This window comes from Podarcis filfolensis (assembly GCF_964270895.1).
Source record: "Podarcis filfolensis genome assembly, chromosome: 10".
Lineage (NCBI taxonomy): Eukaryota > Metazoa > Chordata > Lepidosauria > Squamata > Lacertidae > Podarcis > Podarcis filfolensis.
In genome coordinates this window covers 44,829,777-44,854,989 of record NC_139612.1, presented here as the reverse complement: position 1 = coordinate 44,854,989, position 25,213 = coordinate 44,829,777, and the positions used below count along the sequence as shown (strand labels likewise).

General features: G+C 43.4%; 1 protein-coding gene across 1 annotated transcript; it reads left to right on the top strand.

Moving 5' to 3' along the window:
• Positions 1-498: 498 nt before the first annotated feature.
• On the top strand, positions 499-24,163 carry L3MBTL2 (L3MBTL histone methyl-lysine binding protein 2). The gene is made up of 17 exons (XM_083573775.1): positions 499-705; positions 4,435-4,693; positions 7,046-7,179; positions 9,044-9,167; positions 9,685-9,764; positions 10,215-10,332; positions 11,625-11,759; positions 13,274-13,362; positions 16,304-16,535; positions 16,827-16,903; positions 18,133-18,237; positions 18,782-18,929; positions 19,479-19,561; positions 20,340-20,574; positions 21,203-21,301; positions 22,536-22,703; positions 22,996-24,163. Exons 1-17 carry the CDS (start codon positions 667-669, stop codon positions 23,274-23,276), a joined length of 2,406 nt encoding a protein of 801 aa, XP_083429901.1. The 5' UTR covers positions 499-666; the 3' UTR covers positions 23,277-24,163.
• Positions 24,164-25,213: the final 1,050 nt, after the last annotated feature.

Genomic DNA, 25,213 nt, shown 5'->3' with positions numbered 1-25,213 from the left:
GTCGGGAATGCAAAATGCAGGCGGCGCTTCGCTTTTCAGGCACCCTCCTTATAACGCAGGGCGAGCCCGACTGCAGCCTGGCCTTTACTAAGGATTGCCTGGCGGGCAGCTGCTGGCACAGGAGAGCGGGTAGCGTCGAGCGCTCCTCTGCCAAATAATGTTAGCGGGTTGGGGGGCTTCCCTCAGGGACGGCTGCTGCCTGCAGGGCCGACGGACAATGGCCTGGGAGGCGGTGCCTTTTTCCCTGCGAGGAACGGACTGGGCACATGGTCTGCATTCTCTGCAAAGTAAACACCCCACTGAGAACATGAGGAGAGGCGTTCTAAGAGTGTGTTTTTGGTTTTTCTCCCCAACGGGTCTACAGCCTGAGTTAAACTTCGTTGCGCCCCTTAAGAACTACAACTCCCAGAACCCTGCGCGCTGTGGAGCGAAGGCTGTCTACACGCCGCACGCCTCCCCCTCCTGCTCTTCCGGCGCCGCGTCTTCTCTCTCTGCCCATTGGGCGGCGACGGCGGCGGGAGCGCGAACGAGCCCATGCGCTTTGGAGGTGCGCGCGGAGGACGCTGAAGGCGACGCGGCTATTGGTGACTCGTGCGCTCCGTAGGGGGAAGGGAGCGCGCGCCGCCCGGCCGCGTCTTGTCGCTGGCTGTGCTGCTCGGCGTCTGCATGGGCAAGAGGAGAGCCATGGAGCGGGAAGGAGGCCCGGTAGGTCGGTGGTGGTGGTTGCTTTGCTCGGTTAGCGGCGAGGTGGCAGTGAGGAAGGGCTCCCAGGTTCCTTGCTCTGGTGCCGTAATAACATCCCACCTGCCTGCCTTCCGCTTATGGCGAGGGGCGGGGAGGGGGTGTTCCACGTGAAAACGGAATACAGTATATTTCCCTCATAGACGGTGCCCCCTTCCCCCTAAAAGGAGCTCGCCCCACAACCCGTGCCTCTCTTTCTCCCACCGCCCTTCTTGCTGGACCCCTGTGTGCAAGGAAAGGCACTTTTCTTTAGTCCTAAACGGTATCAAATAAGCTTCCTTGAAAGTTAACTCGCTTGTCTTTTTCTCTCTTTTACTTTCAAAGACAGTTGCTCCTAGTCTAGATAGATAGATAGATGAATAGATATGGATATTGGAAGCAATTCACTGAATACTTGTTACTTCCTCAATCAAAAGGTGGTTTTTGTAATGCTATGTCTATTTTTTTTTACAAATCAGATTATATATAGTGTATTTTATAAGTCGATACACAAGTGTATTTTAGGTTATAGAGGTTCTTCTTTTCTAGGCATTTTATATTTTCTTTATTGGTTATAATTATAAATAATAATAAAAATCTATAGGTTTTCCTTTAGGGAAAATATTTTTTTGATGGGAGCCAAATGTTACTTAAATATACTGTTATTTCTCTTTTTAGAAAACCAACATGTGGGACAAAGCTCACCACCTCCCCAAAATGCATTTTACTCCTTCTGTGCTCTTCTCAGTATGAATTGTTTCTAGTATCAATGCTATATTTACTTTGTATTGCTGCCCTTGACAAAAAATAAAAATACAGTAGACTGAAATTTTTGAGTGCTGAAAGTGTTGGTCCCCGCCCCCAATTGAATCCATGTGACTGATGCTCCCAACTGTTATTATGTGAATGATCCTGCACATGTGTAAGTTTCTTTTAAGTATTGAAAGATGTATGTGGGACAGCGTTAGACCTGTTGAAAGCATATTGGCTAATTACCTCCTGGCTTTGCTCTGTGTGCATGTCACTGCTTCTTGCTTATCAAACAGGTTATTAAATTAGTAATCGGCTGCTATTAAAACTAAATGACAGGTTGCATAGTGAACAGTTAAGTATCAATAGAATAAGAGTAACATCCAGCTACTGTTTACAGGTAGGTAGCCATGTTGGTCTGCCATAGTCGAAACAAAATAAAAAAATTCCTTCCAGTAGCAGCTTAGAAACCAACTACGTTTGTTATTGGTGTAAGCTTTCGTGTGCATGCATCCAGCTACTGGTATTTGTTTGAGCACCATCAGTATAGTTCAGGAGTCGCCAGTTTTGTGCCTGTGGCTGGACCAGGATAGGTCTTCCTTGGCCCCCACATGGCCCCATCCTTCCACTGAAATTGGACTGTAGTCAGTAGAATTAGTTTTGGTGTGTGCTTTGTTGCATGCTGACCATGACAGTTTCTCCAGATTGGGCCCAAAGGTTGGTGAGTTCACTAATCTGCAATCCTGTGCAAATTTAAGAGCAAGTGCCCCTTAACACAGTGGGGCAACTTACAGTTTAAATGTATTGTAGGATCTGATCACACAATAGATGGGAATAAGGGTTGGATTTGCTAATGCAACATTGATTGGAAGATGCTAATTGGTTAGGTGTGTAGAACTGGTGATTCTTGGGATTAAAGGAATGCTTTGTGGAAGAGGGTGGAGCTCAGACAGGAAATGGAATTTGATATTTATGGTGTGGTGGTTCCAGCTGTAGGGTGCATTATGGCTGGATGAGTAGTCATATTGTAGGCAAAGAACTTCATGAACTCAGTAGTGATTTGGTGGCTTGTTGGGTAAATGGACTTAATCAATACAGCATATTGTTTGATCCCTCACAACAAATATGCAAAAAATAATAATACATGTCCTTCCTGTTGAATAACTACTTAGTCTATAATAGCTATTTGCTGGGGCTTTATATTCATAAGCTGTAACTTAGATTATGTTTTTTATTCTCCCATAAACATGCATTGAACATAGGTGGGAAATGTCCTGATGGTTATACTTGCAAAAAGTGGTTAAGATTGGACTAATCTGCTTGGAGTAATCTCTACTGGATGTGGTCAGATTGTTTTCACCCCAAATTGAAGTGGGCAGATACTATGGGTATCTGCTGCCTGCTTGACATTGCAATCTTCTTGAATTAGAAAGAAAAACCAAGGTGGTAGGATGTTTGACTGCACTGGCTTCCTCAGTATGTTGCTAAACTCACAAAGTTGCTTAACATCTTTGTGCTTCACTGTTTACCTCCTGTCTTTACAGGGCTGAGCTATAGTCATGGCCACATACCCCCAAAGTCTTTTTAACTCACTTGTTTGCTTCACTGGGGTTTCCCCTCATACATTTCTGCCTACAGTGTCCTAACATTGCTTGAATCCAGCAAGTAGGAGGGGGGACTAAATGTACAGTTATCTCTCTCTCTTTTTGCCAACTGTGTTTAACATTCTGTCTGCTTTGCCCCTAAATTTCCGATGTGTAGAAAGGATTGCACAGGTCAGTGGGTTTAAAAGTGTGTTCTGATCTGGCCCTCCGGGCAATTTTAGCAATTCTGGCAATCCTGAAAGGTAACATGTCTGCACTTAGAGATTATCTCGTATAATGCACGGCCTAGGAGAGGGGCAGGAATGAAGTCAGGGTGACGTCTACGCCCAATGGACCAGGGTATAGCTTCAAATGGACTTGAGACAAGCTATTGAGAATTCCCCAGAATCCTCTGCAATATGCAGAAATTCCACAGCAGATGCTCAGGAGTTCGCAGGAGAAGATACATCAACATAGACAGTGTTCCCTGAAAGAAAGAAAAAGTAGAAAATGCTAGCAAAGATTGAAGTTATGAAACGTCAAAGAAAACTGAAATGATATACAGTTATATCACCACCCCCCATTATTCTAGCTTGATTTTGTGTACTCCTTAGGATGTACATCAGTTTTACTTTTTCTTCTTGTTTTTGTGCAATTGCCCACTACTACCACATCACTGTTTTCTGATTGTGCCTAATGTAATTTATGTGGTGCTTACTAAAGACCTCAAAAAGTCAATCCTAAAATTTTGAGAGTTATCATGACTTCAGGATTAAAGATTTTAAAGCACAGGATAAATGAACAGAGATGCATTTTCATGTTGTTAGTCATATATATCCCACCTTACCTAGCAAACTTGGCTGGACTTGACTCTGCCTTTTTAGCACCAGTTGAAAACGCTTCCATTCTCCTGGAATTTTAACGTATATTATTTGTTTGTCCAATTAACTTTCTTTTTGTTAAGAACCAAAGAAGATCTCTGCTGGGTCAGACCTAAGGCCTATCTAGTCCAGCATCTGATAATTTGCTTGTCCTTTTCTGCAGCTCTTCCAGTTTACTCTTCCACTTACTGCCTGAAAAATATTTTCACTTGATACTGTATTTGATATGTGTTGGTTTTAAATTGTTCTAGTTTGTTGTTGTTGTTGTTAGCTGCTTGGGCTTAAAGGAAACATCACAGTATTTTAAATAAATATGTAATATTTTAAGGGGAGCATATTGAGAGAGTATGGAACCTCATTATTAGTGGAAGTACCAACACTTCCTTGGCAAATAGCCTGCTCAAATGATTCTGCCTCTGATATATGTGAACTGAATACCTCTTTCCCACCAATCATGCCTGTGGGTGTTTCAAATATACTCCGGTCTGTTTTGCTGCTAGTTGGAGTCTCCGGCCCATTGCAAGTCCTCATCCTTGGAGCAGAAGAATGAGGAGCAAGTGGATGATGACTTGGATCTCTTTGGGGGTTATGATAGCTGCCGGCGTTACAGCAGCAGTGGAGAGAGTGGCAGTACCTCCTTCCTGGAAGACTCTAGTGAGAATGAAGCAGCAGATCGAGAAGCTGGGGAACTGCCTACATTGCCTCCACAGGCCCAAAAACCTACCAGCCGATTGCCAGATGAAAGTGGTTCTGAGCCAGGTACTGGTGTTTTGTGGCAAAGGAAGGCTGTAAATGATTGAATACAAAGCAGCTTTAGTCTTTCTAGAGTGGGGGGGGGTAGAGATAGTTGATGGAATATACTACACTTGGAGGATGAGCCAAAAATAAATATAATACCAGCTTTTTAATAGGGAGAGTGTGTGTGATATATTATCTCATACAGACATGGTGAGGAAGTATTGCATATACGGAGTATGCCTAGCCATATGGTATTGCATGAAAAAACAGTGGTGTGTAAAGATGGAAGAATTCAGAATTTCACTATCATGCAGTTCTGCCCACTTTTTAAATCTACAGGGGCCTTGCCCCCAAGAAAACAATTTCAAACAAACTGTTGTTTTTTTAAAAAAAGTTTGGCTAAAGATTTTGACATACATTTTCCATGAATTCAGTGCAGTTATGGAAACTCGTATGTAGAAATACTGTATGTTATAATTTGAACATTAAATTGCGTTTAAATTTTTACACTTGTTTTTAATGGTAGCTTTAAAACAATGCAGCCTGAAAATATATGTCTTATTAAAAAACCATGAAATTAAACAATTCAATTATTCTATATTGTTTCGCAAGCAAAGCTTCTGCCCAGAAAATTCAAATTTTGTACTCAAAATCCATTTGAGAAATAAACATTTTTTAAAAAACGTACAATCTTGATAATTTGTTCTTATCGTATTCCTGATGTTAAGCTTCCTTAGTAAGAAGGTTTGTGTTGAGAGGAGACGTGTGCAGGGCCAGACTTGTACATTTTGGGTAGTGTGTCCGAAAATCATGAAACGGGACCAGTGCAGCTCCCACAAGGTGGGTTATATGTACACAGCTGAGTGTACCAGACCGTATCTAGCAATTCCTCATGATGAACTACAAACCTTTCTTGAAAATTGTGGAATGGTGATATCACAATGGAGCTTGATACAGTTGGGGTTACCAGCATGGTGCCCAAGGTTGCAGTGGTGCCTCCTGCTCTCTGCTCCCTTCATCATGAGGTGGCTTAGATGCTTTCTGGTTTCCCCCTTGGAAAGTACATAGAAGCAAAGGAGGAAGTTGAAAGAATGGCAATCTTTTCTCTTTCTCTTTCTACTCTGTGTGCTTTTCAAGACTCAGATTGACAAATGAGAAGCTGAACAGAAAGTAGAGTGGCCTACACAAAAATAAAATCCCTTATCATTTCTCTAAAATATCTGTTACTCAAATTAAGCTGTGAAAGGATATGACAAATAAAACTAAATAAATATCTCAGCAGAGGGGGAGTTGAGGGAAGTCCAGAGGAGGGGAGGGAGAATAATTGTAAATAACATGATGAATAAGATTTGTATCATTAATTGTTATAAAATTCAATAAATATTTAAAAGAATTAGAAAGTAGAGTGACCAAGTGGGTAGGAAGGAAGAGGAAGTGAGCTATGGGACTGTGCATGTATGAAAACGGAATGGCCAGAAGAGAAAGTGGGGTGTCCCAGGAGAGAGAGAAGATGGTGGCAGAAAGAGAGAGAAAGAGAATGTTTGTGTGTTTGTGTGTTTGTGTGCGTGTGCGTGCATATACCCAGAGGACCCAAAAGCTAGCCATCCTTTGTGTCCAAAATGAGAGGGTGGAGTAGAGGCTCTTTCCAGTCCATTAGGTCGCAGCTTTTGTGGTGGAATTTATTTAAGTCTAGCTTCAAGACAAAATTCTGCAATCAGGATCCTATCTGCATTGTAACACATTTCCTGTGTTAGAGCACTGCCATACAGAGGTGCTTTTGGGCAGCCTCATAGGGTGTGCTTGTGTGATGTTTGGGTCAACCAATGCAATTGCTATTGGACGTACAGGTTCCCTCTTGAGTGCCATGCCCCCAGCTAATGGAAGTAGTTTATCTCTCTGCTTTATAGTCAATACTGTGCAATGCAATGCAATGCAATGCAGTACTGCCAGCTTTGTGCTTTTTATCCAACTTGGTTGATGCTCCTAGTGGCCAGTGCAATAACTGGCACTCTCTAACTCCTTCAGGTCTCTCTCTTTGGGATCCTAAAGCACACTATGGGCTCTGCTCTCTCCTTCTGATCCGCTAGTTGAAATGCCAGGACAAGAGCAGTTTGTGTCAGTAGCAACAAATGCCCCTTTACTTCCCCCTTTGTTGCTGCCTCCCTTCTTACATGCCAACTGGCTCTAGGATTCCCCCTAGGTTCACCCCTTGCTTTGGGGGTGGGTGAGACATAAACAGTTCCTCCTAGCTTGGAGGAGGAGGTGGCTCCCAGTCAACCTAAGTTTAATCATCCCTGTTGGTAGCCTTGGGCTTTTCTGGTGGAACTGAATTGCTTCCTGCTGCTGAGGCCTATTGTATTTGTGCCCCCTCAGCTGTCTGTGAGATGTGTGGGATTGTGGGCACAAAAGATGCCTTCTTCTCCAAGACCAAACGTTTCTGCAGCGTCTCCTGCTCCAGAAGCTACTCTTCAAATTCCAAGAAGGCCAGCATCCTGGCAAGGCTGCAGGTGAGCAAGGCCCACTTAACGAGGCTGCTGTTTGCTAAATGAGGCATGAAAATAACAGTGAGCAGTGCTGGAGGCCTGGCAGGGATATTTGAAAAGCCATTCTCCCGTGAAGCAGGGACTTTAGGTGCTAGGAGGCACCTAGCAGACAGCCACACTGGGCAACTAATTATTTGGAAGCAGCTTTTGGCAGGGGAGGGGAGAGTTGAGGTTGGAAAAGCCATGCTTTCCCCATAGAATTGCACACCCACATGCACCAGCATATTAAAGATCACTTAGCACAGAAGAGTTGCCCTTTAAATGCTGTTTCATATTTGCAAACAGGTTACTGAAGAGGCCCTTTCCAATGCTTGCTTTTGTGGAGTGTGATTTAAAAAGCAAACATTGTCAGTGATTGTAATGAAAAAACCACAGAGTGGTGGTTATTCCAGATTGACTAATCTCTCAAAAACACACAATCTTGTATAAGTAAGCCTTATTTGGAATCTCTAATATTGTACAATTAAGAAATTGTGAATGTGACACCAGGGGTGGTGGTTTATTTCAAAATTTAGAATAAAAAGAGTGTGATCTTTTGCAAGCATTTCTTGTATGAGAGGAGGCACCAGAAGGGAGAAAAAGGATGGTCCCACTAGTTGACAGGACACAGCATAGTTCAAAGATAAGAGAGTGAGTTGGAGGAGAAGAGGGATTCCTCAAAAGAAAATGAAGGAATCGGGTAGGTTTTAGGAAATACCGTGTTTTTCGCCCCATAGGACGCACCGGCCCATAGGACGCATCAAGTTTTTTGGGGGGGAAATAAAGGAAAAAAAATTTATATCCCCCCCAGGCGCTTGTGGTGCCGGCAGCGGGGAGAAGCGCTCTTCTCCCCGCCGCCCGCCTTCAGACCAGGTCCGGGGACAGCGGGGAGACGCGCTGCGCCTCCCCGCTGTCCCCGGAGCTTGCGGGGCAGGCAGCGGGGAGAAGCGCTCTTCTCCCCGCCGCCCGCCTTCAGATCAGGTCCGGGGACAGCGGGGAGACGCGCTGCGCCTCCCCACTGTCCCCGGAGCTTGCGGGGCTGGTGGCGGGGTCTCCCCGCCGTTAGCCTCCAAACCACTTCGGGAGACAGCGGGATGGCGGCGTTCCGCCTCCCTCTGTCCCCCGACCTTGTGGGGCTGGCACTGGGGCTCTCCCCTCTCACTCTCCAGGCTTCAGCGAAAGCCTGCATTCGCCCCATAGGACGCACACACATTTCCCCTTCATTTTTGGAGGGGAAAAAGTGCGTCCTATAGGGCGAAAAATACGGTAAGTTAGTTCTTTCTGTTCTTGATATCATTTCCTTCTCCATAACTTGGAGTGAGCCTTTCAGGGACAGAGTTCCATATTTTCCAACTGTTAAATCATGTCGACCACTCTGAGCACGTGTATAAAAAGCAAGGGAAAGATTAATAGTTGTTTTTGTCATCGTCTTGTGAAAGTAGCAGAAAGTTCTGCATTGCGCTCCTTTTCCGTTTGAATGGCAAAAAGAATTCTCTGGCACCTTTGGAAAACTGCAAAACATACAGTTGCATGAGCTTTCCTAGGCCAGGAGTAATTTTGTCAGATACATCTGATGAGAGAAGCAATAGTCTGATGAGAGAAGCAATATCATGCCACATCTCTTTATATACAGATAACAAAGTTACTTCTCATTTAGGAAAGCTACTTGTAAGCCGTTTCAGTGCCACAAGACTTTCTTGTACTCGTTAAAGCTGCCCTTTTGGTTTGATCCATTTAACCTGCAAATCTATCACAGGCAGCAAGATTTGTCTGTCCCTTGTGTCACTGGAAGGCTATTGGGAATTAACATCTCCTTATTGTTTTGTTTTGTCTTGTCACACTTTCACAGGGCAAACCACCTACAAAAAAAGCCAAAGTCTTGCACAAGGCAGCCTGGTCTGCAAAAATTGGGGCTTTTCTCCATACGCAGGGGACAGGGCAGCTGGCAGATGGAACGCCAACTGGCCAGGATGGTAAGTGCTGGCAAGTGGGCAGAGGAAGTAAGAGGCTGTTGCTTGCTTCAAACCTCAAGGTGAATAGGAAGTTCATCAGAACCATGCACAAAAGTATTTCTGGTTGAATAGAATATGCCAGCTGAAAGAGAAGAATGAATGTATAACCACTATATAGATGTGGATGCAAGGTGAAGGAGTGCCTTCATGGCACACAGAGAGAGAGAGAGAGATGTGCATCCCCTTCCTGTTTTTTGGCGGTGCGTTTCAGACTTGTTGGCCTTGTAAACTAGTCTCTGCTTTTGGATAAGCCTAAAAACGTCTGGACTGTTCTGCACTCTCTATAATAGATCTAGCTATTTTCTCCTTTCTACTGGATAAAGATGTCTGAGCTCTTCGGAAACTCGCAGTGTCTTACACCAAGAGGATGATGCTCCAATAGAAGATGTCCCCATATCTGTCCTTGTCCTATTGTGGTGAATCTGTTTGCCAACCTTGAACCTTCTGTGTTGAGATGGTCTCTTGTGTCCCATCCCAGCTCTCATCGTTGGCTTTGACTGGGGAGCGTATCTGCAGGACCATGGATGCAAGGCTGCGCCTGTTGGCAGTTTCAAACATGTGAGCACTCCCTACTTTCCATCAAGCCCATATGTGTTGTGTTGTAGGCTCCTGATAAGATAAGAAGGGTCCCCAGGAAAGTGCTCAGAGTAGCTTAAATTTTGTTTTTAAACAAGAATATCAAATCAAGATGACTTTGAATATCCATATTGTAAACTGTGTGCTAAACTGTGTTGTAAACTGTGTAAACACTTCTGGTGTTGGAGGTAATGCCCCCTTTTCTCCCACAATCACATTTTTACCTAGAAAGGTGCTAGAGAAACGGAAGCTAACAGAGTTAAGGGCACAAAGTTCTTCGTTAAAAGCAATTCCCTCACCTGCTCATCACACGTGTGCACAATAGCACATCCATACACACACACAAGCAAATATAAATTATTCTGACATTTTGCTATTCTTTCTATGCCTCCCTGTTTTTCTGCTTCAATCTGTTCTCCACTCCATCATCAGGTGCCTCTTTATGATCAGTGGGAAGATGTGATAAAAGGGATGAAGGTAGAAGTGTTAAACAGTGATGCTGTGCTCCCCAGTCGTGTGTATTGGATTGCCTCTGTTGTTAAGATTGCAGGTGGGTCTCTTGGGGGGGGGATAACAGAAAAAAGTAATTTACTTTCCTTATTGTTAATTGAATGTACATCTGCTTCCATCTGGAGACTTGAGGCAGGCAACATATTTAAAAGGGAATGAAAGCAACACCATTATAATATGTTATGTACAGTACTTACTTTTTAACACTGATATGCAGCTATTCAAGCAGGTTTCAGATCTATTGTGCAAAACATAATTTAATTTGAAAACTTACATTAAAAGCATTATTGATAAAAGCAGCCCAAGAGAAGTAACAGAACAGAGAATTAGCAACACAGCAATGGAAGGCTCTCTTTTCCTTTTCAAAAGGGGAGGTTTTAGCTTGTCTTTTAAAAGGACAGTAGAGAGGAGGCTGCATGCACCTCTTGTGGAAGGGCATTCCAAAGAATTGGGGCTGCAACAGAGAAGGCCCTGCTTATTGTAGAGAATATGCTCACCTCCACAGTAGTTGGAATCTGTATCAAGGCCTTATTAGTAGATTTCAGTTTGCTAGGGAAATTCATTTGGCAGTGCAAGTGCTAGAGCAGTGGTTTCCCAACCTTTTTGGTATGGCAACTCACAAGCCCAAATTTACCTGGCATGGTAGGTGACCCATTGATTTATTGTCAAATGAATTTTGGACCTCAGGTCTTTGGCAGCCATCAGTTTCATGCATTCTAACTACATGTTTGCCTATTTTGTTACCACTGCTTAAGACAGGTATAGGCAAACTCGGCCCTCCAGATGTTTTAAGACAATTCCCATCATTCCTGACCACTGGTCCTGTTAGCTAGAGATGATGGGAGTTGTAATCCCAAAACATCTGGAGGGCCGAGTTTGCCTATGCCTGGCTTAAGACATCCCAGTAAAAATAATAAAGCCTGTGACCCATTTGCAGGTCATAACCCACAGTTTGGGAAGCGTTCTGCTAGAGCACTGGTGGAATAGGCTTCCAGACTTGCCATGTTGTGCTGTGTCCCAACCCAGGGTTCCAGATGGGCCTTGAGAGCATTCTTGGTAACAGGGCATAACTGTAAAAGATTTGGGGAGCTGAATTAGGACACTAGGCTATCTTTCCAGCTGGCAAAGTTATTCAGGCTGTGGAGCAGCTTCCTAAAACAAGTGGTAGAAGCCCTGTGGTTGGGGGCATCCAGTGGTCCATACACTGAGAATAGAGTTTGTCTTGAAGGAACTTAGTGCTATAGTTATCAGAAAAGGAGGGTGACAGTGTTTGAGACGTAATAAAATGTTCTCTTGTTTTCCTTTTCTGTCTCCAAAAATCAATCCTTGCAGGATACAAGGCACTGTTACGTTACGAAGGCTTTGAGAATGACTCTAGCACTGACTTTTGGGTCAACTTGGGTACTGTGGACGTTCACCCTATTGGCTGGTGTGCTGTTAACAGCAAAATCCTGGTGCCTCCCCAGTGTAAGTGTCTTTGAGTCTTGCCTAGGTTTGGGGGTTTATTTAACTCACAATTTGCATCATTGCCTTTTCGCAAGTTGGATCATGCCCATTAATCCTAAATGCTGCACATTGGAATACATTGAGAACATTAGCAAAAAGTTATCAGATTGCATGTATGCTTGTAAATTTGAGAGTTCCTACAATATGACAATTTTTGTTTAGGGGACTGAGAAAGCAGAGATGAACAAGAAATGGGTGTATTGATATCAGGGAGTGGGGCTTTCTAGGCCGAATAGTACAACCCCTTGTTCTAGATGACTGTCCCACTAGGATGTGTCATTTTAGGGGGTAAAACTTAATTTTTGCAAAATTCTTCAGGAAGCAATCTTAAAAATATGTTTTTGAGTGTGAGGAATTCAAATCTGCTAATATTTTCGTGATTGGACAACATGTAGCTTGGTAAGTCTACGTTTGATGAAAAAACGCATAAACGGCTTTTAAGAAAACCAAAGAATTTTAATTTTACCTTCTGAAAGTGTGAGGTAATGCCTAATAATAATGATGATGACAATAAAAAAATTAACATATAATATAACCACAAGTACTTGGCAATCATTTTAAATTACCTCTATGCAATTTTACACACATTCTATGTACCATGTGAAGCTAAATTATATTAATTTAACCAAAATGTCTTTTGAATTACCAAGTCATGTTACAACTTTTTAGCACCCCTCATTTTTGAAAAGTTGGGTGGCCATTTGTCATGGGTGCTTTTGTTGAAATTCCTGCATTGCCGGGGGCTGGACTAGACGACCGTGAGGACCCCTTCCAACTTTACAATTCTATGATTCTATGACCTTTAAAGCCCTTTATGGCTCAGGACCGCAATGCCTCAAGGACCACCTCTCTCCCAGCCTGGACCCTACAAACTTTTGAGACATTTTACTGTAAAAAGCAACTGGTAAATGAAATAAATAATAATAAGTAGTTATTGCAGGTCGGATAATTTAACTGCTTGTAGTGCAGAACTTTCCCTTGTCAAAATGTAAAGAAATTTACTGCACTTCAAGGTAATCTGTAGTCACCTCTAAAGTTTCCATCAAAAATCTAGAGCCTGTTCAGGGTGGTAGTATGTTGAGACTCAGATGTTGCTGATGCTTTTTTTGAGAGACTACAGTGTTTTGAAGGAGCAAAGCAAGTTGCTGCAGGTAATTTTGGGGGTGAGTGTAAGCTGAAAGGAGGCTTTAAGTTTAACCAGAGAAGAAGAAAAATGAGGAAATCCCTGCGTTTCATTCTTCTGCAGGAATGAAAGGCATGCTGAGTTTATTTTTTAAATATATGAAGATCATTATCCCAGCCTTCACAAATGTGAAGGCAATTTATAGCAGTTAAAAATCACACTTTCATAATAAAACAACAGTACTGTATTGGACACCGATACAGACACAACCAAGACAGTCATAATGGATAAAAACAAAATTCTCAAATCAAAAGTATTATTTACCTGGGCAATCTTATACCTCTTTGTACAGCCATCCATTCAAAGTACACCGACTGGAAGGGGTACCTCATGAAAAAGCTTGTGGGAGCCAGGACTATCCCTGTGGATTTTCATATAAAGGTGAGGGAAAAAATCTTTCTCCCCCCACCCCCCTGCACACAGAGGAAAGAATCAAGGCCTTTCTGCTTATCCATTCTTCCAGTAGCCCAAGCCGGTGCCCTCACCATGTGTAGAAATACACCACCCATCATCCTTGACCATTGCTCATGCTGGCTGGGGTGGATGTGAATTGTAGTCGAAACATCCAGAGAACACAAAGTCGGAGGCTGCAGTAGCCCGTTCAGATTTAATATGGCCTGCAAGCCGTGCTGGAGCTCACCTCTGTCTGGAAGGCATGGTGATAAGGGAAAGACACTTCTACAAGTTCCACACCATACATTTATAGCACTCTTATAGCATTTCAACACTCACGGCTTCCCCCAAAGAATTTTGGGAACTGAGAGGGTGCTGAGAGTTGTTAGGATATTACCCCTCACAGAACTACAACTCCCAGAACCCTTAACAAACTACAGTTCCCATGAACCCCTGGTAGAAGTTACTGTTAAAGTGATATGACAGTGCTTTAAATGCATAGTGTGGATGTGAATGCAGTGCATTGAAACACACAATGTGTTTCAGGGCTGAGCCGTGTCTGGGATAAGCAGCATAGCATAAAGTTGGTAGAATTTTCTTCAGAGTGTTTGGGTTCTGCCCAGTGCATTGTTTGATATGAACAGAATGTGTTAGCTGTAATCTCCCACATTCGTGACATGATGTCCTTCAGTTTAAAAGACTAAATAAAGAGCAATTAAAACCCTGCTGTTTGGTCTGTTGCCTTCACTAGCTCACCTAAAAACTCAGTTTAGCTGTATATGCTGCTGGAGGGAGAGGGGCGCCCCCTGCTGGCACATTTTAGAAAGGGATCTTTGGCCGGAAGGGATTTTTCTTCATAATCTGTGCCTCTAAATAGTGAGATGGCGGATTGAGGAAGAGCTTTTGCAATTTTAGCTTCCACATTTAAACAGGCAAACAGGCACGAACCAGTGATTCAGGGTTGGAATCACTAAGCAGTGTTGATTAGTCTCTTCAGAATGTTCATTGTGAGAGGGTAATTAGTGTTATATTTCATTATGCCTCCTTTTCCCTCCCCCCTTTTACAAGGCTGCCTTGGCTAGAGATGGTATATTAGGCTGTTGGGGGCAAGGAGACTTCCTTTTTGGGGGAGACTCAGTGAGCTACTGCTTCTAGGTGATATCAAGGTTGCAATTATTTGCACCTGTGTATCTACTGCAATCTGTTGGATCTGCTTTTAATAAATATGGGTAGGATCAGGCAGAAGGTCATTGTTTAATAATAATGCTTTGTATATTTTTTTCCTCTAGAGCTTTTTTTAAAGTTCAGAGTGCTTCTCATATATTATCTCAGTAATCTTTACAACAGATAATACCGAATGTTAGCCATGTTCAGAGGAGACCCACTGAAAACAATGGACTTAGGTCCATTTGTTTTAGTAGGTCCACTCTGGGTATGAGTTAGTTGGGTATCCCCCCCCCACCAGTCACATTGTATTTTTATTATTAAATAATTTTATTAATTTTCAAGAAGCCAGTAGCATTGTAAAGTAGGTCAGTTATACAGTGGTACCTCTGGATACAAACGGGATCTGTTCCGGAGCCCCGTTCACATCCTGATGTAAACGTAACCCGCGTCTGCACGTGCATGGGTCGCAATTTGCCGCTTCCGCGCATGACGTCATTTTGACCGTCTGCACATGCGCGAGTAGCAAAACCCAGAAGTAACGCATTTCGTTACTTCCGGGTCGCCGAGGAGCACAACCCGAAAGCGCTCAACCTGAAGCAACTTCAACCCGAGGTATGACTGTATCCACATATGGCAGATTTGTGCAGGGGACACGAGAGTCTGGTTTGCCAGAGTTCATGCCAGAGTTGCAATATTATTATTATTATTATTATTATTATTATTATTATTATTATTATTATTATTGTTATTAATAATAATACCCCACCCATCTGGTTGGGCTTCCCCAGCCGCTCTGGGCGGCTTCCAACAAAATATTAAAATACAGTAATGCATCAAACATTAAAAGTTTCCCTAAACAGGGCTGCCTTCAGGTGTAGCTCCGCCTCCTGGTTTACAGCACTTTGTTGGCTAAATCTGCTTCTGCCAGAGATGTGGGGCATGACCCATTAACACAGAATATGAATCCAAGGAAGGTTCTGGAATTTTGACTGAGACTCTCCCCACATCAAAACAGTCAGTGTGGTATTAGGGTACCTTGGGCAAGCCTCTCTCTCTCTTCCAGCCTAGCCTGCCTCACTGGGTTGTTGTGAGGATAAAGGGAGGAAGAACCATGTATGCTGCCCTGAGCTTCTTGAAGAAAGGGCAGGATACAAATGTAATAAATCAGGTTAGATTGTGGTTTTATTTATCTAAATGCTCTGGGCGACACAAAAGTGGCAATGGCAGCATTCACATTTCATGGTAAATAGTAGTTAATGGTTTAGTATGAATGCAGAGAAGGCGCCTGCTTTACTTCTTCTTGAGCAGGGCCAACAAACCCTGACCCCTGGCTTAATACTGCATCTGAACTGGGGATTCAGATCTGGACTCAATCAAATTAGTCCAGAAGCCAAAATTTATTCAGTTGTATCACTAAGCCAAGGACCATGGTTCATGACTCCCACTCGAGCTATAGAAGGAATGAAGTGGGAGCCATGTCTGCATTCATGCTAAACCATTAACTATGGGTGTATGACCTGAGCTACTGAAAGTGTTTGAAAAAAATCCAGTCTGAATGGATGGCCGAGTGCTTTTATGTTGACATGGAGGCATCAGCAATTGGGTTTTTTTATTATTATTCATGCGGCATCCCATGTTTAAGAAGAACTGCAAGGCTGCACTCTAGAGGAGGAAGCGTAAAAGTGCAGAGAGTTGCGCAGTCTCTGTGGCGGAGAGTCGCAGACATGGAACCAGCAGAGCATCTCTCTTCTTGTTTACTCAGATGACTGAGAACATGAAGTATCCCTTCCGCCAAGGCATGAGACTGGAAGTGGTGGACAAGACCCGTGTTTCTCGGATACGTGTGGCTGTCGTGGACACCGTGATTGGTGGCCGCCTGAGGCTTCTCTATGAAGACGGGGACAGCGTTGATGATTTCTGGTGCCACATGTGGAGCCCCTTAATCCACCCTGTTGGCTGGTCTAGAAGGGTTGGCCATAGCATAAAGAGAACGGGTGAGGATTTACATAGGAGAAAAACTACTCTTCTACTTGAAGTATATATTTTAACCTTTCAAATTGTTGCAGATATAATGTATTCCTTCCTTTTAATGAGATTGGAGCACATGATGTGTTATTTGACGGTTTTTAAGATGATGAGAATGTTTGAAATGTATGCTGTGGCAAATATATTTTTAAATGGAAGAAGAATTTTCCTTGCCAAAAGATGACCACTAACTAGCAAATTCAAGATGTCTTGTTTCACTCTTTCTTACTTTCAATATCCTTTCATGTCTTTGCTGGAAGAAAAATCTAATGACATGGCACACCACCCTACCTTCCGAAAGATCTACTGTGATGCTGTTCCATATCTCTTCAAGAAGGTGGGAAAGGTTTATGCTCTCTTTCTTTTCTTTGGTCTCCAAGTGAGATGGGATTTGCACCATTTGGGCAATTGGTAGTTTATGGAGCTCTTGAAATCTCTCTCCTGCCTTGCAAGGGACTAGCTGTTGTAGCGCCCAAGGAGCTCAGTGTTGTATGAACCAGTCGGGGGGGGGGGGCTTCTCTGTGGTGGCTCTCCATAGAATCACTTTGCCCTGGAACTGAGACAGGCACCAGTACTGTTGGTGTTTCAGCACCTTCTGAATTGCCTCTTCCCAGGCTTTTGCTGATGCTTAGTTCTTTATAGTTTAGTTCTGTATACCTGCAGGAGCGTCTCCACCCCCATTGTTTATCCCAGACACTGAGGACCAGCTCTGAGGGCCTTCTGGTGGTTCCCTCACTGCAAGAAGTGAAGTTACAAGGAACCTGGCAGAGGGCCTTCTTGGTAGTGGCACCCACCCTGTGGAATGCCCTCTTGTCAGAAGTCAAGGAAATAAGCAACTATCTGACTCTTAGAAGACATCTGAAGGCAGCCCTGTATAGGGAAGTTTATAATGTTTGGTGTTTTACTGTGGTTTTATAATTTGTTGGAAGTCGCCCAGAGTGGCCAGGGCAACCCAGTCAGATGGGCAGCAAATAAATAAAGTAGTAGTAGTAGTAGTGGAGGTATTATTGTTAATTTGCCCTCAATTGCTGCTGCATTTTATTTTTCAAAGATTTAACACTGTTTTACTTTGCTTAATGGATTGCTGTCTTTTTTCTGTTGTGCTTTGAGATGCTCTTTAAAAGACAGTATATGAATAAACAAATTACAATGTTGAGCTATTGGGGATAGGATACAGGACCTACGTGAGTTGAGAGCAAAACAAGGATGGCTTGCAGCAAAAATATGGGGAAGACTTTCTGTGGTTGGAAAGAGTCATTCCACTATTGAAGGACTAGACCTTGGAGGAAGCTTAAGCAATGGGAGATGTTGTCTTTCCCTTTATCGTGCTTATCCTTCTTGGCCTTGCAACCATGCTGTGACGTAGGTCACTGCTGTTCTCGTGTATCAGATAATTAACTGAGAACAAGAGTGCTGCTTCCCCAAGGCCAGTCAGCAAAGCTGGAAAGCAATTTGAACTCCTACGCCCCAATCACCAAGGTCAGTCTTTCAAGTTACCCACACATGTCCCTGCATGTGTTTTATTTCTTTATCACCAACTTCTTTCTCATCCGTAATCTCTTCCAGGTGCGTGCTGTCTACCCAGAAGGTCGCTGGTTTGAGGAAGGCATGAAACTGGAAGCCATTGACCCTTTGAATATGGGCAACATTTGTGTGGCTACTGTCCGTAAGGTATGCCAGTCTGAAAAGAGGGAGCGGCTGCTTCAGCCAAGCACAGCGCTTTCAAGGAATTGGGAGTTAGACTTTGAAGGAAAAAAGGAACTGCTTTGGGGTTGTTGTTTTTTTACAAGGAAACGATGTATAAATTTTTATGAAATAAAAAATTAAGCCTCTAATTTATATACCTTAAAGCCAACTGATTTGGGCCAGTGGGCAGATTTCGAATTTTGAGAAAACGTTGGAGGCAACAGTCACAAAATAGCGGCTATGTGCTATGAGTCTGCTTTTTAAAAAATCTAGTAATGCTTGTACAGTGTTGATGGGATGTTCAAATCACACACATGTGAGTGCAGATCTTGGTTTTTGAAAGAAAAGCAAGTTATGAATATTTTAGAAATAAATGAGTGAGAAAATTAAGAGGCAAGTATGTTATATTTAGGCACTTAACACCATAGAGTGCTCCAGCTCTTCTCTCTGTTGAGTTTAGAAACTGCTATTATGAAATACTTTAGAACAACCTTCAGGTTCGCTTTCTCACCCCTGGCCTGTCTTTCAGGTCCTTTTAGATGGGTATCTCATGATCGGCATTGATGGCGCAGCCTCTGAGGATGGTTCTGATTGGTTCTGCTACCATGCTTCCTTGCACTCCATTTTCCCTGTCAATTTCTGTAAGCAGAACAACATTGAACTGACGCCTCCAAAAGGTGAGGACCCCAAGCTCTCCTTCTCTTTGCTTGCTTCCGTGGCAGATTGAGCTCCTTCTCTGCAAAATAGAATGCTAAGAAAGCCTTGCTTATGTTAGACTATAAGTGTGAAACCGACATACTCTGTTTCTTCTTTGCCATCGAAATGGCGATCTCTGTTGTTGTTCCATCCCAAGAAAATTGGGAGTTTGGCTGGAATTCAGTTTCTGTCTTGCTATCCTCCTGCATTTGCTCTGAATAGAATGCCTGCCTCTGAATCTTGCCGTTTCCATGCTTCTCTTTTGGGGGCATCGGAGGGCTATACAAAAGCTGGTGTTCATCCTTTCCTGCCTCTGCACTCCTCTGGAAACAAGAACTACTTGGTTTTCTGAATAGCTATTGCATTGTGTTCTGTTTGCCCCACTGTAGCTGGCATTGGCTGCTTCTTGGGCAAATATGTGCAAGGGGATAGGCAATAACTTGCATGCTTCTCCTGCTCCTTCTGGTTGTGGTGTTTATGAGGGGGGTGTTTCATTCCAGTAACATGCCCCCCCCAACTTCATACTTCAGGGCATGATGCCAAGACCTTCAATTGGACAAGCTATCTAGAAAAGACCAAGTCAAAGGCTGCACCAGCACATCTGTTCAACGTGGTGAGTACCATGTGGAAGGGCAAGTTCACAAAGGCACCAGCATCACCCCAAACTAGTCGCTCTGTTGTTGAGAATCAAATGGCCTTATGAGAAATGCCATTATATGCAGTGCAGATGCAAGCATACTTAGGAAATATTGTGTAAAGTGTTTCCCTGAAGCTACAGAAAATGGCAATCAGATTTATCAAGGGTTGTGAATGGCTTCCCTAAGTGGAAAGGTCCAAGTGTCTGGGATATTTTAGTCTAGATAGGGAAGTAAGGTTCATTTCGTACGTAGAATTTCAATGATCACCCTTGACAGTGTGCTTTGCTGAAAAGAGACCAAGAAGACTGCACTCTGCAGCAGAGTCAAATCTCTCATTTATAACCTTGGCATTGGTACTGCTAACTTAAATGTGTAGGGCTGTCCCCCCCCCCCCCGGTTTAAATTCCTTCCTTGCCTCATTACAAATATCATTTCTGGACACTCATACTGTCCCTCAACTTAAACTGCTAAGTTTCCCCAGTAGAATTAGCTATTTATTTATTAAAATATTTATTTAATAAAAAATTTTTACAGCTCTCTCTCTCTGTGTGTGTGTGTGTGTGTGTGTGTGTGCGCGCGCGCACACACGCATACACTTAAAAATTTAAAATCAGAGAGCAGCATGCAGAATTTGGATTTCTGAGAACAAGAACGTTGAGTGCCTTCAATAAATAAATGGAAGGAAGGAAGGAAGCCTTCATGGATGTATATTATTATTTGAGGTTGGGTATATCGTGCTGCTCCTTTTCCCAGGATTGCCCAAACCATGGCTTCAAGATGGGTGCCAAGCTAGAAGCAGTAGACTTGATGGAGCCCAGGCTTATCTGTGTGGCCACAGTGAAGCGAGTGGTACATCGGCTCCTCAGGATACATTTTGATGGTTGGGACAGCGAATATGACCAGTGGGTGGACTGTGAGTCCCCAGATATCTATCCTGTGGGCTGGTGTGAGCTGATAGGCTACCAGCTACAGCCCCCAGTAGCACCAGGTAAGAGAATGTATCTTCTTTTCATCCAGCATCACCAGTTTCACTCAAGGTGTGTTGGTGGCAATCTGACCTATTCCTTCTCTTACGAGAAAGAGGTACCTTACACCTGACCCACCCTATGTCTTTATTGCATAGCAAACCTGGACATGTTAAAGGCTGGGAACCAGAATGGGCAGGTTCAGTAGCTGATGAGGAGCTGAAGCTGAAATCAAAACAACAGGAGCCCCCTATTTTGAGGGAGGGAGGATGTTTTCAAGCAGAAATGGTCGTTAAACTGATTCTGCTCTCAATACCAGCTCCATATACATGCAGCATATTCAGTGAGGACTAGAGCAGCCTTTTGGCTTTGTTCCTCTACCTTTGAATTACCTTACTCTGAGCCACTGACGTTCTTTACAAGATGAAATCATTGTGAGGCCCCAGAATAAAATGTACAAAGGTAGCAAACTTGGCGGCTTGTGGGAGACTAGACAGAAAACTGTCCTTCTCTGTCTCCTCTTATCTTTTTATACAAAGTGTTCTGAGCCTGTTAAACTGGGAACTAATCATGAACCCTCCTGCTTGGAAACTGCATGCAGCTGTGTCTTTATACTTAGCTACTGCTTAACGTCTCCTGTGTCCTGTGTAGCTTCTGATTGTAGATCTGTTTCCTCGGTGGCACAGCCTATGTCACCAGTGCCAGCTAAGGAGGTGCCGAAGAAGAAGCGAAAGCCATATGGAAGGAAAAGTGAGTGGCAATTGGAACAGCCTTGTCTCCATGATTCATCTTAATAACAAAGCAAATATTGCAAGGTTTGATACTAAGGCATGAGCCTGCTGCAGATAGTATGCTGCCCAGAACTACCAGAGCACATGCAAGGAACATTAAGGTACAGAAGATGAGGGTGGAACATTTGCCTGGACTATCTTCTGTGAGGATGGCATTGCAAAATGGAGTAGCTTGAAATGTGGATGATGGGACTGTCTGACAGGGCATGAAATGGACTGCCTTATCATTAGCTTGTGCCTTGGTCCTATGCATTCTTGCAAATTACTGTAAGCTGTCACTATTGGAATTGGGATTCTCGATTGGATGGACCACATATATGACTTGGCTCTATGACAGGGATGATGAACCTGTGATTCTTCCAATTTTGTTGCACTACAATTCCCACCATCCCTTTTATCATCCCATTGTCCCTCTGTCACCCAACCTGAGCCTTAAAGGAGCATGCCTTTCTTATGCTGCCGGTGAGGATGGCTTGCTGTGAGGTAACACCGAATAGGGCCCTTCTCTGTAATACCAAAGATCATTCTACAAGGAGGTGCTAGGTGACTGAATCTGGGACCTTGTTTGCACAGAACATGAGCTATGGCTCTTCAAGAATTGTGGCTACAACAATTGTGTTTGAAACCCTGAACGTCTCTTACTAAAAGGGTCTCTGTTAACATGGTGGGAAATGAGCTCTGGCTGAATATCAGATGACTGTAGTGGGCTAATTGAACCATTAGCCTGATGGCCAACGCCAACTAAATATACTAAACATATGAGAGCCAGTGTGGTGTAATGGTTAGAATGCTGAACTAGGATCTAGGAGACAGGGGTTCAAATCCTCACTCAGCCATAAAGCTCACCTTGTAGTTTAAACTAAACAAAAATGGCGATCAGTAGCACTTGTGTCAGGGTTGTAACGGTGTGTTTAGAGAATTGTTTGATTGTTCAGCATCCTGCTCGGTTCACTGAGTGGCCTAACCTATCCTGCGAGATTCCTATGAGTCTTAATTCTAGCTCTCTTTGTAGTAGTCAGCCAGTGTCTTGAGTAATTTCAGCTCCACTGAGAGCTCACTTGACTGAATGCTGCTGCCATACCAAAAAAAACAACAACACACAAAACAACCCTTCACAACAAGATGTTAATATAAAAAGCAAAACAGTCACAAAGGTGGGTTTTCTTATAACTGCCTTTCTTCTGTATACAAAGGGAAGAAGATGACTGCTAAAGCCCGTTCCGTCAAGCAAGCAGCAAAGAAGACGGCTGCCCCCGAAGTCAAGAAGAAAGCACAGGCTGCCAAGAAAAGGGCTGCCCCTAAAGCAAAGGAGGGCACACAAACTGCAAGCAAGACCTCCCTGAAACCAGCTTCTGATGAAAGTAAGTTAAAAGGGGTGTCACTTATTCCTACTTTTTTGCTGTCCCCCCTTCAGTGGGATTGGAGATGGGAAGGTGGTGGTTGTGTAACTTAGCTATTTTCCTGCTCACCGTTTCCAGTGCAGAATCTGCTTGCTGTTGTAGGAAACTCCAGTCACAGGTCTCCCAGCCTTGGTACATATGGATGCAATTTACCACAAGCTTTTGCTATTGCTTATTTCTTACATGTGTATGCGCATGCTCTGAGGATTGTGTCTTGCGATGTCAATGTAGCCCCCCTCTCTGTTTCTTGCAGTTGTTGCTGTGGAGGTAAAAGAAGAAATTCTTGACGATTCAGCAATGGAACTTGAAGCCCCACCGCTACCAGTCCCAATCAGCTGTTTAAAGGATGAAGATATGGACACGGAATCCCCACTGAGTCCTATGCCAGGCGGCTGCTTAAAGGGTAAGGATATTGAACCAGAAGCTCCAGCAACCTCTGTGCTGCTCAGCTGCTTAAAGGATGAAGTCATGGAACCAGAAGCTCCAGCAAGCCCAGTATTGATCAGTTGCTTGAAGGATGAAGATGTAGATTAAAGCTTCATGCAACAAAGTGACTTGATGTTCTTTTGCCACAGTCCTTGAAGAAATTAGGAAAATGCTGGCCTTATTTGCGGGGGCATGGACCACAGTTTATAAAGCTGTAGTTTTTTCATAGTTGATGGATCACCTCAAAATAAAAAAGGAAAAGCTCTCAAAACAAACTCCCCTTAAGTATGTAAAAAGGCAAGCCCACTATGCCTTTCTGCCTGGCATGGCAGGAGTCAAGGATGAACTTCTCCATTTCAGATCTCTTTAGGGAGGTGCTTCCAGTCATTCTAAACTTGCATCAATTGAGCCAGAATCCAGATAAGTGCCAATCCAGTAGAGAACCACATCCATTACATGGTATAGTGGTACCTCAGGTTACATACGCTTCGGGTTACAGACTCCGCTAACTCGGAACTAGTACCTCGGGTTAAGAACTTTGCTTCAGGATGAGAACAGAAATCGTGCGGCAGCAGCGGGAGGCCCCATTAGCTAAAGTGGTACCTCAGGTTAAGAACAGTTTCAGGTTTAGAACAGACCTCCAGAACAAATTAAGCTCTTAACCCACGGTACCACTGTATTGGGAACTGCTTTCCCAAATTATCTCTGTCTTCCTCTGTGCTACATTGTTTCTTCCTGCCATTTTGGCCACAGAGTCTAAGAAGGCACAGGACACATGAAATCAAATTACATGTGAGCCCAATGCACTTTGGAGCATCCCATTTTCCTCTGTGAGGAGTAGGAGTATACAATTGCACCCCCCCCTTTTGTACTATGAACAGAGTGAATCAATTCTTTGACAATGATGAGAGGAGAAAAATGTATTGCAACCCTTTCTGTAAATAAAACTGCATGTGTTTATTTTGCCCTTTTGTTGAATAAACTCAGTCAGAATACCTTGTGTTTGGAGTCTTTTCTGGTCTTCTCTGGTCAAGAAAATATGGGTACCAAGGGCATACAGAAGCAACTTGTGCGTTGTTTGCTGGTTCTAAAGTACATCTGTCTGCAGGGGGGATTGTTTTGCCTTTTGTCTTCTCAGGCAGAATGGTCCCCAGGGTCAAAACCACGACACCAAAAGTATGATCCTTTTCACTTTTATAATACTATATGTTAGAGAAAGTGTTTCCAAACAAGAACACACAAATCTTTTTAAACATATGCGCTATAGACATGTGCTAGGAACATAATGCATGGAATGACATTTAGTTTTCCTTTTCTGACTCAACTCCTCTTTCTCTGCTGCCATTGCCCCAAAATGGTGTTTCTTCCCTCCTTCCCCTTTGCTATTTGCATTTATTCCCAAACTACCTAAAGTGTGACAGCTGGAATCTAAAGGGATTGGAATGTGCTATTATGGCATGTTGCGTTTCTAAAGCAGGGTGGGTAGACTTACGGCTTGTTGGTTCTGCTGAGCCTTTTTCTTTCTGTTAGCTAGAACTCAAAAGACCTAACAACCATAGCCAGGTGCAAATGACAGATAGGAAGAATTAAAGAATAAGGTCCCTTTGAGCACATTTTGAGACTAGGAATGTGACCAGAACAGGGCTGAGCTCTTTACAGAAGCTTAATTTAGGTAGAAAAATTCATTTTGTTGTTGCCATTGTTAAACAATTGGGAGTCAGAATTCCATGTCAGTCTTCTGCAAATCAGCCAGAGATCTGTCTGTGGATTCTGATCTAACTTCTGCATTGCCCTAATGTAAAGCATCTTTATCAAGCATCCTTGTCACTCTTCTGACTCTGGGCATTTTGATGGGCCCCAAAGTCAGCGTGTTTCTCCCACCTTGGCCTGAAATGAAAGAAGGCTGTTGGGTGGGGACCTGAAATAGTCCAGAAGTGTGGACCATCCCTGTCGGCCTCCTCATTCCCAAGCTTCTGGTGAGGCAGTTTTTCATCTCCTTCCTCAACATTAAATGTGTAGACTGTACGGAGAGAGTCCTGATCTAA